Raw genomic sequence first — 17,090 nt, 5'->3', positions numbered from 1 at the left:
GTGGAGTGATTGGAGAATTGTTCTCCTTTTTCTGTTTGTCATTAAATATATCTGAAAAAACACATGTGAATGAATGTAACTGAAAGTTTCCATGATATTTATAAGTGTGTTTTAAGAAAAAAACACACAAAGAATCAGTAAAGATTTGATTCCAGGTGTCCCCAACCCAAATGATTAAACTGCTGGTGCCCTAAGGGGTGGGTTAAATCATTAGTTTTTTACTTCTGGAGAGCTTGATTCAAATGCTGGCTAGATAACAAACATAATTAAATAAATCACCCTAGATCCTATTTGTGAGTTAGAACACAAAACCAATTTGGATGTTTCTGCTCCAGAGAAAACCACAGCTGGAGTAGCAGGGAGAAGTTGCAAGTCAGGATTGAGGTGCTTCAGCAGCGTTGTAGGTGGGTGGGTGAGACCATGGGGCTGGAAACAGTGATGTTAGTCTGGATTGACGTTCCTTGGCAGAAGTTGGTATGACACTGTCAGTTGTAACTCTACTGAAAGCAGGGGATACAGCTAAGGATATTCTTGACTCAATGTGTCAATGCTCTTAGTCTACCACTAGTTCACTTTTTCTACTCCAGTATTTTAAAGTGTTCTTGAAAGCTTAAAATGAGCAATAAACCATATATCCAAACTATCCTTTACTCCTAACCAAATTATGCATTAGCTTACACTGTGTCCTTATTTCCCTATGTGAGAGTTTGTTTCACTTTGTGGTGATTTTCACACACATTCTTTGGTGCTGCCTGTCAGTAGTTTTAAAACCATATTTGTTTTTGGCATAGCTGTGTGGCACCCCAGACATTGTTTACTAACCCTTAATGATTTTTACTATACTTTTCTTCAGTTTGCTTTCCCACGGTGGTTGGAAAATAAAGTGATACTTTTTGAGGGAAGCAAAACTTTTATTTTATTTATACATATTTATACATATTTATTATTAACCTCAACAATAAAATGTACTTTTGTGATTGACTAGTGAAAGGAAACCACTCAAGCGCTATACATTGTTATTTTTCTAGGTTTTGTGGCATGATTCAGTTTCAAGGTGACATGAGAAAGCAAGTTTTATTTCAGCTGTTTCTTCTTCTTTGCCATCCATTTCCTGTGGTAAGTATTGGAGGTTTTGGAGAAAAGAATATTATCTTTTTACCAAGAAATAATGTTGTTAAATACTACTTCAAGTGAAAAGGGATTAAAGTACATTTGACATGTACACATTTTTTAACAGATATTTAAAAACCATATACTTTGGGGTAGGTTTTTCTCTGGATGTTACTCATCTGAAATCTTAGTTCCTGCTAGTTCTTTACCTTATTGATTTGCTTGTATGTTGTTTCCATATCCTTTCCCCTTTGTCTGAGTCTTTACCCCAAAGCATTTACGATCTAGAAATTGCTGCTGTCCTGTTTGTACAGCCATAGTAAATTCTTACTTGAGTTACTGGCCCTACTGTTGGGTGTGTGTGTGTGTGTGTGTGTGTGTGTGTGTCTGTGTCTGTGAGCTTTTTGTTAGCAGTGCTTTGGATCTGCACCAGCACCCTATGCCTTCTTGTGCTGTGGTATGAGGGAAATATATGGAAGGGCGGCCCACCACTGCTCCAGTTACTTCTCCGCCACCTGTGGTTTAAGATGGAGTATCATAGTTTCCACTTGCTAGCTGATGCAGATTTTTTTTATTCTTTTATTCTATTTTATATTTCTTTATTTTTTATTATAGCTCAGGCTTGGTGGGGAGGAGGTTACACCTTCCCCTTTTATTTCATGATCTTCCAGCCTTGCAGCCTTTCCTGGTGGGTTATGCCAAAAAAACCACAGGATTCAAGCCCTGCCAGACCTGCCATAGGTTTTCCCCCCTCAGTGATGGGCATTCTAGCTGTCTCTGCTGCCTTGGAGAGTCCCGTGTCCTGTCCATGTGTAAGGTCTGCTCCAGCTTCAAGGACAGATCAACAATACTGAGGAAAGATAGACTGAAACTGTTCCTTATGGAGCATTCCTTGAGAGATATGTGGGGTCCAACACCATCCTCTCTCTTGATAAATCTGCCTGACCACCTCAGAGCACTCCAGTAATTTCCTTGGCACCAGCTTTATTAAGCAGAGACCTCGGAACAACTTCAGGCTCTTCAATGCTTTTCTAAATGGAAAAGACCCACCTTCCCTGAGAGAGAGCTCAAGAGGGAAATGTCACCCTAAGACCAAGGAGTCAGGCGACTTCACGTCCTTGTGCGGGTCCTGTTGAGGCTTCTACCTTTCCCAGTACCGAGATACTGGGTCTACCAAGAAAGTAAGCCACATACTTAAGTCTTCCGACAAGCAGCCTCCACATGGCATCATTGTTGGTACCAGGATCAGAGCCCTCCAAGCACACGCACTTTAGAAGAAATCCACTTCAGCTTCTTCTTCAATACCAAACTGCCAACAAGAGCGCACAGCTCTACAGCTCCGGTACCTCTAGATGTGCTTCACCCTGAGGAACTATGCCAGGCCCTAGGCTCACCAGTACCGTTCAGGTTCTTCTCCCATAAGAATCTTCAGACTATGGAGGAGCCCAAATCCCCTCTGCTGAGGGATACCAGGAGGACTTCCAGCCAGTATTGACATACTCTTCAGAGCCCCTTTCAGTGCTGGTGCGTATTCATACAAATACTTAACTGAGGGTTCTGACATGGTCGCTAGTCTGCGTTGGCTGCTGACACAAGCCCTGGTACGGGCACCTATAGCTCATCCACTGGATGTGGGAGATGACTCAGAATTCTCCATCCCAAGAGTCCACTGCCTTCCCTTTCTATTCCATTCCATCCTTTCTCCCTCCCTTCAGGTATTTCCTGAAGACAAGACCCCCAGGAACCAATTGACAGATGACCTGTCAGCCTTGACAGGAACATCCCTGAGATCCCACTCCATTTGGCCTTTTGGAACCCTTGAGCGCCTTATGGTGACCAGTTTAAAAGGTGCTCTAACAGAGAAGGACCTGCCAAAATCAACTGCCACCTTGATCTTTTTCCCCAGGAAGACCCTCTGAAGAAACAGGAGTAAAGGATAGAAAGATGACATCACCATCCTCCTCCTCTCCATAGGAGGCAGTTATGCCCCTCTGCCTCCTACATGGATGACTTTGAGGCTTTTCAAAACCTAATGAAACACATAGTGCAGAAGCTTTACAGGTCCCTTTGGAGGAAGTATACAAACCTCAGCATTCTCTGGTGGACAGATTGCATACCTCCTCTCAAGGTAAGATAGCTTTAGTCATAAATGAGGCCTTACTATCACCAGCCTATATGGTATGGCAGACACCAGCAACCATCCCTCCCACATGCAAAAAGGTTGATAAGTATTGTGTGCAGGCCAAGAGTTTGAAGTATGTATTCTCTCCCCCCCCCCCCTTACCCTAACTCTTTGGTGGTGGGTGTTGTCAATGAAAGAAATAGACTATTAATTCAGATCAACACACTCTGATAAAGAACTTAGGTGCCTGGATCTTCTTGGCTGTTCCTCAGGGTTGGCAAAATATTACACTACAAATTACAGCAACTTTTCACATTTTATTAATCATTTGCATCAAGAGAAGAAGGAGCAACTTCAAGCTCTCCTTATGAAAGGACAGATGATCACAAAGGCTTCCCTACAGGCTTTTTCTGACATGGTGGACACAGCTTCATGTTCTGTGACAACTGCTGTAGTCATGCATCAAGTCTCCTGGCTGCAATCTTCTGCCCTTCCCAACAAGGTACACAGTACTGTGGAGAACCTGCCTTTTGATGAGCCTAAGCTCTTCAGTGATGACATAGATCTCTCCACTTGCTCAAAGACCGATTTCTTGGCCTCTATATGCCTTCGAAAAGGAGAAAATACAGCAAGGCCCAGACAGCACAGCAATCTCGACTAGTCCACTACCCAAACTTCTTAAGACCAGCTGAACTCCCACAATATGGTGCAGGTTCCACAAGAATGAGCAGTCGTCTACAATGACCTCTCAGTTGGCGACCTCTTCCAAATAACCATTTTGACCCATTGGTCGAGGGTCATGAACCGCTCCTTATACTGGATCTTCTGCTGCAGCAACCCATCCTCCATCCACCCTGTAGAGACCACCTCCCATTTTCACCTTAGACAGATGGAGCGAAAGGGTGGTATCAGTGGGCTATTCCATCCAGTTCAGCTCTATCCCTCCTTCCCATCACTAATCAGGGACTCTTCTCACAAGGATCTCTCAAAGCAAGAGATGAATCTCTCATGCTTTTGGGGGCAATTGAATCCCTTCCTCTGGTCTTCATCGTTAAGGGTTTCTGCTTCAGGTATTTTCTAATTCCCAAGAAAAAAGGAGGATGGAGACCAATCCTGGATCTTAAGACTCTGAACACCTTTATCCTTAAACAGTGATTCAGGATGGTCAAGCGGTGAGAATTCTATCTTTACATCCTGGGGACTGGTTCATCGCCCTCAACCTCCAGGATGCGTATTTTCATATAGCCATGCAGCCATTGCATGAGCACTTCTTTAAGATTCATTGTTTGCAAGAACTACTGCCAGTACTGTGTTCTACCATTTGGCTTATCAACCACCCCAAGTCTTCACAAATGCCTTCTCAGTCTTTGCAGCCCACCTTTGTTGGATGGGAAATCTTCCATTTCTGGCTGACTGGCTCCTCAAGGTACAGTCAGCTATCAGAAAGGCCCTGGGCCTCTCACATTCTCTGGCCCTTTGTCTCAACATGGAAAAGTCTACTTTGATACCTATGCAGCCACTCTAGACTCCACAACAGCCAGAACATACCTGCCCACAGACAGGTTTGTCACAATGTCCAGCCTCATTTCCACTCTGCAACGCAGCCCACAAAACACTGCAAGTTCAATTTTTGGGCCACTTGGTGGACTGTACATTTGTAACACCCCATGCAAGACTACACTCCTGATGTCTTCAAGCCTGGCTCAGGTATGTCTGTACTTCCAACAAACACGACCTGTCCAAGTGAGTGTCTGCACCATAGAGAGTCCTCAACTCCCTCAGCTGGTGGAAGGATCCCCCAAAAGGTCTGTGTAGAAGTTCAATTCCTGCATTCCCCTCCTCCCCCAAGCAGAGATCATCACCACAGATGCCTCCCTGGTAGATTAGGGTGCTCATCTCCAGGACTTTACAGATGAAGGCAAATGGACTTCCCAGGAAACCTCTCTCCATATCAACCTTCTTGAACTCTGAGCAGTCATGCACTATCATCACTTCCTGCCCAATATCAGGGTCCACTCAGTCAGAGTAATGATGGAAAAAGGAGCAGTCATAAATTGCCAAGGAGGAGCAAGATCCCAGTCCTTATGTGTGGAGTCAATAAACATATGGAATTGTTGCATATCCCATCAAATAGACATCTAAGTGGTTTACCTGCTGGACTCGCTGAGCAAGAATTCCATCAGGACCACAAGCGAAAGCTGAATGACTCAGTTTTTCAGAAGATTTGACTCACCTTGTGTTCTCTGGCGATAGATCTTTGTGATGCTCTCCAGCATGAAGTGCCATTGCTTCTACTCAATGGGAGAGAACAGTCACAACTTGTTGGGAGATATCCTCTTTCCCTCGGCCTCTCTTTCTGCTGTTTTCTTATCCTCAAACACCGCTACTCCTCAAAGTTCTGACAAGCTGATACAAGAGAGAGCAGTGATCATTTTCATAGTGCTGTCATGGCCCATGTAGGTATGGTTCCCAGACCTGATATGCTACCTCTGTGTCCACGTCTTTTCTTTCTTCTGACAGCAGACCTTCTGACTCAAGAATTGAGCTCCATAATCCATTCCAACCTCTCATCACTGCATTTCAAGGTGTGATTCCTCTCAGTGGCTCTTGGATATAAAACAAGATTGTTCTCTTGATGTCCAGACAGTACTGATGAGTAGTAGAAAGCTATCACAAGGAAAACTTACCTACAGAACATAAGAGTTCCATATCTCCTTCCGAGTGTCTTATCCTGAACATACTCAATTACCAGCTGAATCTGAGTACTCTGGGTTTGTCACTGAGTTCTGTTAAGGTTCACCCAGCCACTATGACAGCTTTTCACGCACGAGTTGAAGGCTTCTCAGATTTTCACACATCCTACAACTACGAGATTCCTTAATGATCTGTCTAACCTAATTCCTCCTGTAAAAGAGCAAACATCCACCATGTTAGAACCTTAATTTAATTCTTAATACCTTCTCTTAGGAAAAACCTCACTTAAGCCCACAGGGACCTGTTTGTTTCTTCATCTGTCCTTCAAAACCTCTTTCCTCATAGCTGTCATCTTGGCCAGGAGGATAGGAGACCTTAGAAGTGCTTATGGCTGATCCAGCACATACGGTGTACTACCACAATAATTATGCCCCCATTCTTGTTTCCTACTTAGTCTCATTGTGTTTCTATATCAATCAGGGCATTCAGTTACCAGTGATTTATCCCAAGCCTCACTCTTCGAAAAAGGAAGCCAGTGTTCATACTCTGGATGTGAGAAATGCTCTTGCCATCTACTAGATAGGACTAAACCCTTCCAGGTTTCTCCCAGACTCTTGGTTACTGTCACTGAGAGAATGAAAGGGACAGCCAGTCTCCTCCACCCAAAAATAGTCAAAATGGGTTTTAGGTTGCATTTTGGCACATTATGAGGATTCAGGGTGCATACCCCCTCCCCCAGATAATTGCCTATTCCACTAGGCTTAATCCACTTCTATAGCCCTACCTAAAAACATACCCTGCGTGGACATTTGTATAAAGCCTCCAGCTGGGTGTTTGTACACACATTTTCCCAACGTTATTCTACAGCGTATGCTTCCAGAGAGGATGCATCCTTTAGCAAAGCTGTTCTTCAGTCTGTACCATACCTGCTCCTCAGCTCTCTCCTCTGTAACTGAGGCGCTGCTCGGGAATCTCCTTACTAGCACCCATAGGGACAATAACTCGAAGAAGGAGAGGTTATTCAATTGGTACAATAACTATGATTCTTGGAGATTTTTTGTCTCTATGGTGCTCCACTACCTTCCCTCCTCCTCTGCTTTGGAATCCTGCTAGGCTTTGAGGTTGAGAAGGAACTGTAGTGGTGGTGTGTCTGCCCATTACCTATATGCCCTCATACTGGAGCACAAGAGGCACAGGGCAAAGAGACAGACCCATGGGCACTGTGGACAAAAAATTCTGATCAAAAGTGCCTGGGCGCGCACACATCCTCACGTGGAGGACCCATAGGGACGAAACATCACTAAGAACTCCAGTAAATATACAGGTAAGTAACCTTATCCTTATTATTCATAATAATGATAGTTACTCAAATTAAACTAGGAAATCACAGGTTCTTAAGAGATTCTTAGACTATTGAAGCCAAAAATGTGTTAGTCTCATAGGATTGGGCTCATGATTTAACTATCTTATTTTTGGTGAGTCACACAATATGCTGGCTTAGGTGGTTGGGGTTACTTTTAATTTAAAATAAAATCCTTGGGATATATGGTAGATTGTTGAAGCAGATTTAAGAATGTTTTTCCCAGAACACTATTAAGTAATGGCACTGGTGTCCATATGGGAGTATAAAGGCAAGCTAGTCATGCTGGCTTTCTGGCCAAATGGAGAAGGGAAAAGTTAGAGTAGCAAGAATTCAGGTTTCAAAGAAGGTCTAATAATAACCCAAGGAAGGCAAAGAAGAAATTATAGGCTATTTAAAAAAATAAAAATCTGTGCCCATCTGTAAAAATAAAATATCCTTATGAAATAAGAGCGATAAAATATGAAATTGAAAGAAACTCTCTAGTTTTTGCTCCATTTTTACCCACCACAATATAGTCTTAAACCAGTAAGTAAACACAAGTTGAAAATGTTGATCCTAAAATATAAGTATTTACTGTGCAGAGTATAGTATGATTTTAACCTTAGTTCAAAAGTAAGCAAAATTAGAAAAGAAAATGTTCATTTTTATTGGCTAAACAGAGCTAATCGATATGTTATCAAAACATTTCAAGACCTCATTGGTTTTCAGGTTGTTTTTGGTATGCTCTCTTGCAGTCATTTCAGCTACTGTGGTGACCACTTCTTTTGCTCTACCCCACACTGCCCCACTTTAGAAACAGCTTTACAATTTATTATTTTACAGCAGAATATAGCTTTAGTTTACATAATAGCTGGCATTTTAATAATAAATACAGAGAGAGAGAGAGAGAGAGAGAGAATGCGTAGATTCAGCAAAATCTCCATAAACATTCCAAGGCGAATGTAGTTTTGTGGAACACAAGGGCCATACTTGTTTTATTGGTTAGGCCACTGGGAAAGCTGTTAACCTGGTCTTCTGGAATCTGGAAAGATTCCAGCTTTTTTACATCTAATACAGATCTTTCTCTCAAAAAACAAACACAAACAACACACTACGGAGTTGTGAAGGAATGCTAAGGGGCTAGAAAGTGAATATTCTAAAAATGGACTTTTGAATTCCTGAACTACAAATTAATTACTCTTCAGTCATTTTCCAGTGCTTTTTTCATTACATCCTAGAAACTCCTAACAGACATCCTTTAAAATTCTATATAATTATTTAATTCTGTAAAGATAATTTTCAAAATGTGTTGGAGAATCCAAGGTCTCTACCTCAGTCTAGCATTTAGATCTGGATCTGGACCCCACCCTCTGTTTGGGATATGTGTGTTGCACCTCCCTTCCCATATATCTTCATGAAGGCTTCAGATCTTTGCCATGCTGTAGGCGGTCCCTCTCCAAATTTTGTCTTTGATCAGCTTCACAGAGCGGGGCCCAGCTCACCTTCCTGTCCTTCCCCCTCCACCCCCACAGTTGCTAAAGCCAATTTGGTGCAAGAATGAGCTGTCTGTCCCCCCCCCCCCCATCTGTTGCTTTCCTATATGTGGTCCTTCCTCACCCAGCAAGGAAGAGCATACAGAAGATGAGCAGTCCTCCCAGGAGCCCCCAAAAGAGAACTTGACCACGATTACGCCCAGCGTGTGGGACAGTTGCTCAGCTAGGGGAAAGGGACTGTGTCTGCTGGGTTGTTGGGGCCTTTGCACCCCCCCCCCCCCCCCCAGGGCTGGCTCTAACTTTTTTTCTGCCCCAAGCAGCAAAAAAAAGCGCCGCCCCCCGAGCCCCCTCCCCGCCGAGCGCCGCGCCGCCAGAGCCCGCCCGCCCCCCCCCCACCGGAACTCCCCTCCCGAGTGCCGCGCCCCACGCTGCCCTCCCGCAGAGCACCGCCGAACCCACCCCCCGAGCACTGCGCCCCGCACCGCCCCCCGGCCGCCGGAACCCCCTCCCGAGCGCTGAGCCCCGTGGCGCCTCCCCGCCGAGTGCCGCGCCGCCGGAGCCCGCCCCCGCCGCCCACCGAGCGCCGCCGGAACCCCCCCCCCCCGAGCGCCGCGCCACACTCCCCCCGTCGCCCCTTACCAGGTGCCGCCCCAAGCATGTGCTTGGTTGCCTGGTGCCTGGAGCTGGCCCTGCCCACACAACCTGAGGCTCCCTTGGGGCCTCTCTGCAAGAGCAGACAGGGCTATCTTCCAGGGTGGATTTGATTTAAATTACTAGTCAAGAAGACTTAAATTAATCATGATTTCTACATAAAAGTTCATTCTTGTTGGTTGTTATAACCTTAATACATATTCTTCACAACTCAGAGATAGATGTAGGTTTCATTTTTAGAAGGTATACACTATACATTTTTAAAGTGATTTATTTTGAAAACTTTTCAGATTAGTTTTACAGCAATATTAGAAAATGAATCATTGTTTGGTTATTTCATTTACCAAAGGTATTTGAAGCAGATATTTATGAAGTCATTGGGAGGTGAACTATCTCAATTCAACAGGTTAATCATTAATATTTGGAGGATTTTCTTGCAATGCAGTTTTAGGAGGAGAACATCACCAGACAGACATTTTAATTGTTTTAGTTAACTAAAACAACAAAGTTATGTATTCTGGATTTTTTTCTTCAACAGCAAACATATAATATTTTAACAAAACAAGCCTATGGATTTTTGAATTTAAACATTCAAATTTTTTAAAGTCAGGTTTGTTTTTGTTAAAATTGTTTTTAACTAAAATAGTTAAACGAAATATTTAAAAAAAAAATTAAATTGACTATGTCAGCCAGGTCAACATGAGAAACTTAAAATATTGGCCTCTGCAGCTAAATCCATGGTTTTCACCTTATTTTCCTGTTTGTTCATAATCTGGAAAAGAAAAACAAGCTTTCCTGCTTTTTCAGGTCCCAAACGATTTCCTAATTTGGAATGAATTAGTCCAAAGGAAGAAAATATTCTTTCTACACTGGCAGAAGAAGCTACTGCTGTTAAAAGTGAGATTATCACTTCAACAGTCTCTGAATCCAAGTGCTTAAGTGACTTCCACCAGTTCACTGGTGTGACTTTCTTTAAAACATCATCAGCAAATATATATTTCTTGAATGGTTCTTATTCCCAAACTGGGTCTCTTTTACAGCTTGCTGCCATTATAGGTTTTCCCTTTTAGTGAGAGAATGGTATGGTAGATCTCAAATCAATGAAGGCTGCACTCAGAAAGACTTCTAGAATATGCTGCTCAAGCAGTTCCACTTTTGTTTCTACTGCCTGTCCCTCCCTTCTCACATTTATCTCCAGACTTCTTCTCCTTGTCCAGATCTATTCCACCCCCAACAATCTTCTATTCTTGAACTTTCTGAAACTTTGCACTTTTAGAGAGAGGTAAGGGATTGACTCTGTGTACACAAATTTGCAGAGAGACAATAGGGTTGAGGTCTGTTATTTCTTACCTCTATATATTATTTCTTTAATAACATGTTTGCTGTTAACAAGCATGTTATCTCTGGAGACACAAATCCACAGTTTGAGAACTGCAAAACTAAGCATCTCTGATGGTATCTGCTAGACTGAGCACTGAGTCCCATTGGGTAGATAAAAAGATTAACATAAATAATCTATACAGAAGCCCCTGGAATCCCATAAGATTGGGTCCCTAATCCATGAACTATTGGAACTCATTTACAAAACTTTTCTTAAACATTACATGAATATATTGTCTCATATTATAGAATTAGAATTTATAATCCCTATTCCATGATGAGATATCGTTGAGCTATAATGTATCTTAATTAAAACTATCTTTGGATAGGTTTTTCCCCTCAAAAAGCATTTTATCAAAAAAAAAAAAAAATCATTGTTATCCACCCTGCTGCTGTCTTCTCCAATCAGACTTGGTGGGGGAAAGTCTGAATATTTCCCCCACCACTGTCTTGTCCCTTCACATCTGCTCAAATGGGAAATAGTCACTTGGCAAGGAGTCTGGTGTCCTCTCCAACCCCAACTCAGCCCACTCAGGAAGGTCCCCCTATATGTCCTCCACATTGGACATGACTTGCTCAGAAACTCCCTGTGGGTTAAGACTCAAAGGGGAGTACTGTCCTCAGAAAAAGGGACCAACATCCTGATCAAAGAAAACTAAATGAGAGGTGCAACTCCAATATCTCCAAGAGGGGAGAAGTCACTCCCAGAAAGGAAGTGATTGGGCTGCAAACTTTCTAATCAAGTTAATCGTCACATCTTGTCATGACCTTTGTAATAAAAATAAATAAATAGACATAATTTTAATTCACCTCCTGAAAGTAAATTCATATGGCAACATTTCAAAAACAAATGCCTTTTTTTAAAATTGCAGATCTGCAACTATACAATAAAGACACTCATCCAAGGATCTTTGGTGTAACTTTAAAATCCAAATAGTCCATACTAAATCTAAGAATCTAAACCAACTCCAGTGAGAACTGTTAAATACAGCATAAGATGGGGATTTCAAAAGCACACACCTTTGGCCTAAGTCTGCTGCCATTGAAGATGATGGTCAAATTCTCATTGACTTCAATGGGAGCAGAGTTAAACCAACACTGAGAACTTCTGAAACTTGCTCACACAGCTTGTATGTCAGTATGTTCATTATAATCCCGTATTTTTAAATACCATATTAACATATTATCAATATCATCAGTAACTACCCAGGTATACCCATCTTACCTATTATCAGTTACCTATTTATCTCTTTGCAGATTTAGGTCCCCATTCAGTATGGTGTATTCCAAATTTTAAGCATGTGAATAGTCCCATTGGAATTGAGTAGAACTACTCATGTGCTTACAGTTAAGTACCTGCTTTAGTAATTTTCTGAATTGGGCTGCTATCTATGTATCTTCCTATAAAGACAAACTCCTTTTTAAACATAAATAAATGTTTAAAAAAACAACAACCCTAAACAATACTTGGCAGTAAAAGTTGAATGTAGGCTGAAATTTAGCTTACAAAATCTTAAACCCAGGGTGATCTTAAAAAAAAAAAAAAAAAACAAAAAAAAAAAGAGAAAGAAACAGTTTAGACTGTTTTAAATTGATGAGGTTAATAATATTCAAGCGTAATCTTGTCTCATAACTCCAAAGTGGCTTAGATTTTGAAAAAGAAATTTAATTACTGTTGCTGTTTTCAAAAATACAGTCTTCTGAATCATTTAACATACGAAGTTTCCTACTGTGTTTGCACAGGAAGTAGTTTTCATAAGTAATATTACTACATATGCTTAATGTACCTTCCAAAATCTATATTTACAGTACACAGTATATGGTGATATAACAGTTGTAAAGGAGTCATTATAACCTGTTGTGTAAATAATATATGATTTTAAAATGTTTTAAACAGGTATTTACATGGTAAACCAGAGTAGCGTATTGCAATAACACTTTCATATTCCCACGAGACAGTATTTTGTGGCCTCCAGTTACTTGCTTATTTAAATATTGACTAAATGCAGAAATCCCTCTGCTTAAACACTGAGGTTGTTATGCAAGTCAAAAGTGAAGAAATTCAAAGTTCTTTCAAATTGCATCCTTCCGTTTTTGTTCTCTGCCCTGAGAGGTGCCAGAGTAGATGGATGAGGAACCATGCTGGCATAAAGGGAGTCACTTGGACCTTACATATACCAGGAGATAGGGACTAGCTGTTACAGGGATCTCCAGGTGCCTTGATCAATGCTTGGATTTCATTGATGAAGCAAGGCAGTGTGTGTTGAATAGATACTGGATGGAGCAGATTGGGAAGCATCACCTATTGCAATAATTACTTCCAAACAAGCTGGGAGGTTCCCTGTCTTCTGTAGTAGAAAATAAGGTATTTGTGGTTCTGAACAGTTAATTATCTAAAAATGTATTGTCTTCTAGACTGTTGGCTGTCTATTTGGCTAATTTGTCCACAACTAAGTATATACCAGCACAGAATAGGGCAAATAATATGAACCTTTTTTTTGGTGCCCTAAAAGTAAGTATATCTGTCCGTACAGTAGTGTTCTACAACATTGCATGAACATGCTAGAGAAGAACATGATATATTCTACAATGAATAAGTGAGTATGCATCTATAGAATATAACACTCAGAATTTTAAGCCACATTTTGGGGAACTATAGGAAATGTTAAGGAGACTTTTTATATGAAAATCCAAATTATATTGCTAGTTCTGCCAAAAAAATGCCTGTCTGACTCTCTACCTTGGCATTCCTGTCTGTAAAATCAGGGATATACTTCTCTGACTCACAGATTTGTTGTGAGGGTACTATTTGTAAAGCACATTGCAATTCTTTAGCATCTTCTGTCTGAGGAGCTCAAAGTATTAAAGTAGAACATAAATCATCAAATAGCCATCTCTGAATAAGTGATTTCATCTTAGGAGCTCCACACATGTAATAAACATTACACTCACAACACTTCTTTGAGATACAGAAGACATGCTAGAATATCAATGTGCAAATTACAGCAGGGAGGTGAAGTCACTTTCCCCAGGTTCCACAGCATATCACTGGCAGACTCAGGAATATCACTCCCAGTTCTGCATTCTGAACATTTATACAACTTTCTCCACTGAAGTATTCTGAAAATACTGTTAATAACAACTGTAACTAACACGTAGCTCTTACGTAGCAGTCTGGATAATTTCACTGTTTTCAGCAACTAAAAATTATCTCTCTGCCTTCTCTCTAGATAAGGAAAACAACAGCTAGTCAAGCGTATGAAATGTTGATAACCTACAGCGATATTGTCGATCCTGATATTCTGGATGAGGTCATGACAGTACTTAGTGACACCAACTGGTAAGTGAATTCATTGTCAGAGAAATGTTTAGTAAGGCCAATTTTAATAATTCTCATATCTATAAAATATTTGTTCATGAGGAAATGTGGAAAAGGAACTGTAAACAACGTGGTATCTGTAACAAGATCCACTTATCGCTTTATACATGTTTTTTAGGCCAAAAAGGATGTTGCTGAAAGGGACCTTCCTGCCCTGAAAGCTTGTATATTCTATATTGGTGGTAAATAAAGGTGTTATGAGTTTTATTTTTACTTGTCGAATGGTGTTTACTAAAATACCCATAATTTCGAATAAAGAAAAAGGGGAGGAAATCCTGGCAGTTCTTTGTGATACAAAAAAGAAAAGGATTGTGGAAACAGACAAACCTCAATTGCAGACCCATTTTCTTAGCATTTTTGAGCACTTGCAGTACTCTGAGAAAGGGGTGGTGTGTGGGCAAAGAGTTGAACAGTGACATCATGAGAAGAATTACTCATACTTTCCTATGAAATATAGGCTTCAGAAATGTTGAAACCTCCTTCAAACAAATATTTTGAAATAGAGTCTGACATTCCCCAGTGGAACTTTCATATTGTAGTATCAATTAAGTAACTACATTAATAATATAATTTAAACTACCTTCTGTTGTCTTCGTCATTAAATCTCTTCTGGAAAGAAGACCTTGCATACAATCATGAATTAATATAGCTGAATGTACCACAACTACTTGCCAGGATTTTGAATCATTTCTGTTACTCTATTAGAAGAACTCTTGTATCAAATGCTCTGCTGTAATGGCAACATTGTCTTGTCCATGCCAGGTGCAGTGGGTTATCACTGACCCAAAGGTAGTAAAAGTGTCAATCAGAGGTAGTGTGGGCTCAGTTTCTGGTTGTAGTCTTTCACTTGAAATTCACCTAGTGGTGAAAAAAGGGACTTCTAGCAGTCTTCTTACACACAAAAAAAACAGGGGTTCTCAAACTGGGGGTCAGGACCCCTCAGTGGGGTCACAAGGGTATTACGGGGGGGTCACGAGCTGTCAGTCTCCACCTCAAACCCTGCTTTGCCTCCAGCATTTATAATGGTGTTAAATATATAAAAAAGTGTTTTTCATTTATAAGGGGGGTCGCACTCAGAGGCTTCCTATGTGAAAGGGGTCACCAGTACAAAAGTTTGAGAACCACTGCAATAAAATAACAGAATAGAAACACATGACTATAGGGAAACTGAATGCTATAAGAACTGCTGATTATATTTATGCTTAAATGTTCATTTTTTCACAGCTTTATGTAGCGTTGCATTATAATGAGCCTGAAATATTAATCATTAGGAGAGATAAAGACTCTGACTATATAGTTCTAGATCCACAGAGGGTGCAGGATAGGTGTTTTAAAGGTGTCACTGCTTAAAAGATAAATTAGTTCATTTGCTTTGAGTACCATTTGATGCCCTTTTCCTTAGTTCTGTGAATGCAACAAGTTATGTTCGCATCATTGTATTACAATAGATGTGTTCATGACTTAAACATTTCCAAACTCTCCCATTTTAGTGAATTTTGATGTCTTCAAGGAACAAGTAGACTTAGGGCACTCTTTCACAGTTTCTCTGAAGCCATGTAAAAACACATTGGCGTTAGTCACTGATTTTGGATAATTGTTCTGCATGAACTTAAGTAGATTTTCAGTTTGCACAGCTTGTTTTTGCCAAGCTAAATGGTGCTGGATCTGAAACTCTGGGGAATTATTTTATGCCACAGTTTAATCTCATTCTGCTCTGAAATTCCTGACTGGTGATAGATTTTAAAATAAATGATGTGTCAGTGTTTAAAAGCTGTCAGTATAATGATTGGCTGCTACTACTTTTCTTAATCTTTCAGTGCAGAATTAGAACAACTATGTGAGCTTTTCTCAGATTTGCAGAATCTGTTTCTTTTCAGTCTTCTATTTTGGTTAAATTACCACATGAACTCTACAGTTAAAATAATGTTTCCACAAACTTTTGAAATTGCTCCTCTTGTGTTAATATCTTTCAATATTCACTGAAAGTTAAAGATTGTTTAGCTATTTTGGCATTAAATCCCTCTTTCATCTCCATAAATTGTGAAGAAGGGAGGGAGCAGTGGCTGTTGCTACATCATATACAGAAATAATGCTGAGACAAGCAACTGGTTTGAGAAAAATGTTGTTTGTATTGTAGATTCCCCTTTATTAATTTGTCACTGAAGTAATCAAACTAAAGCAGGAATATTAAAATCAAAATCATTACAGAAAATATGGTTGTTACAGGTCTGGTCTTAAATTAGTCAGCCATCAGAACCCTGCCCTGTACTCACTAAAATTATGTGGCTACCTGCCAGTTCTATTCTTTGTTGGTCCAGTACTTAGACTTCTATTTGAATTTGGCATGTATACTAATACTTTGAGATTTAAGACAGAGTTCTAGATTAGTTGGTGTGCGCTGGTTTCGCCTGGGGAGACTTGGTAGATAAAGCAGTTGAAGAATGTACTGTCATGTTTATTAAAGAAGACTTATGACACCTTGCAGGGGATCATCAAGAGTATGTTAAAATTCTCAAACTCTCTGGGCACTACAGGAATGACTTTATACTTCTGAATTAAAATAAATCTGTGTTGACATCAGGAAGCTGAACCAGCCTCAAATATTTGGTAAAAAAGACAATAACCAGGACATGCAGGTTTGAAATATTCTCCCTGTTAGAACTACCATGGGTTTAGGGTACAATTGTTAATTTATAATATAACAAAATGTGCCTTTTGTTTTTGGCTCAAAGCAAGTTTGCAACTTGCCAAAGTTGTCAAGTATCTTTGAAAAAGGCCAGAGGTATTCAACATGTAGATTGTGTGCACCCTTTTCTGTAGTACTGGAATCAGTTTTGTCCTCCCTAGAGAATTAAGTCACTGGGTATGAGACTATATACCATAGCTACCTTTACAAAATCAAAATGATATACATGGTTG

General features: G+C 40.5%; 1 protein-coding gene across 1 annotated transcript in view; it reads left to right on the top strand.

The window, feature by feature from the left end:
* The window catches only part of TBCD (tubulin folding cofactor D), a gene marked incomplete at its 5' end in the record, with an annotated part of 241,622 nt that overhangs the window by 218,579 nt on the left and 5,953 nt on the right, over positions 1 to 17,090 (top strand). The window contains 2 exon segments of the mRNA XM_034789910.1: positions 1,029 to 1,116; positions 14,023 to 14,132. Of these exon segments, the coding sequence (XP_034645801.1) occupies positions 1,029 to 1,116; positions 14,023 to 14,132 (198 nt within the window).

Source organism: Trachemys scripta, chromosome 14 (genome assembly GCF_013100865.1).
Source record: "Trachemys scripta elegans isolate TJP31775 chromosome 14, CAS_Tse_1.0, whole genome shotgun sequence".
Taxonomy (NCBI): Eukaryota; Metazoa; Chordata; order Testudines; family Emydidae; genus Trachemys; species Trachemys scripta.
Note: the sequence above shows the minus strand (reverse complement) of the source record. Positions and strands in the feature narration are given on the sequence as shown.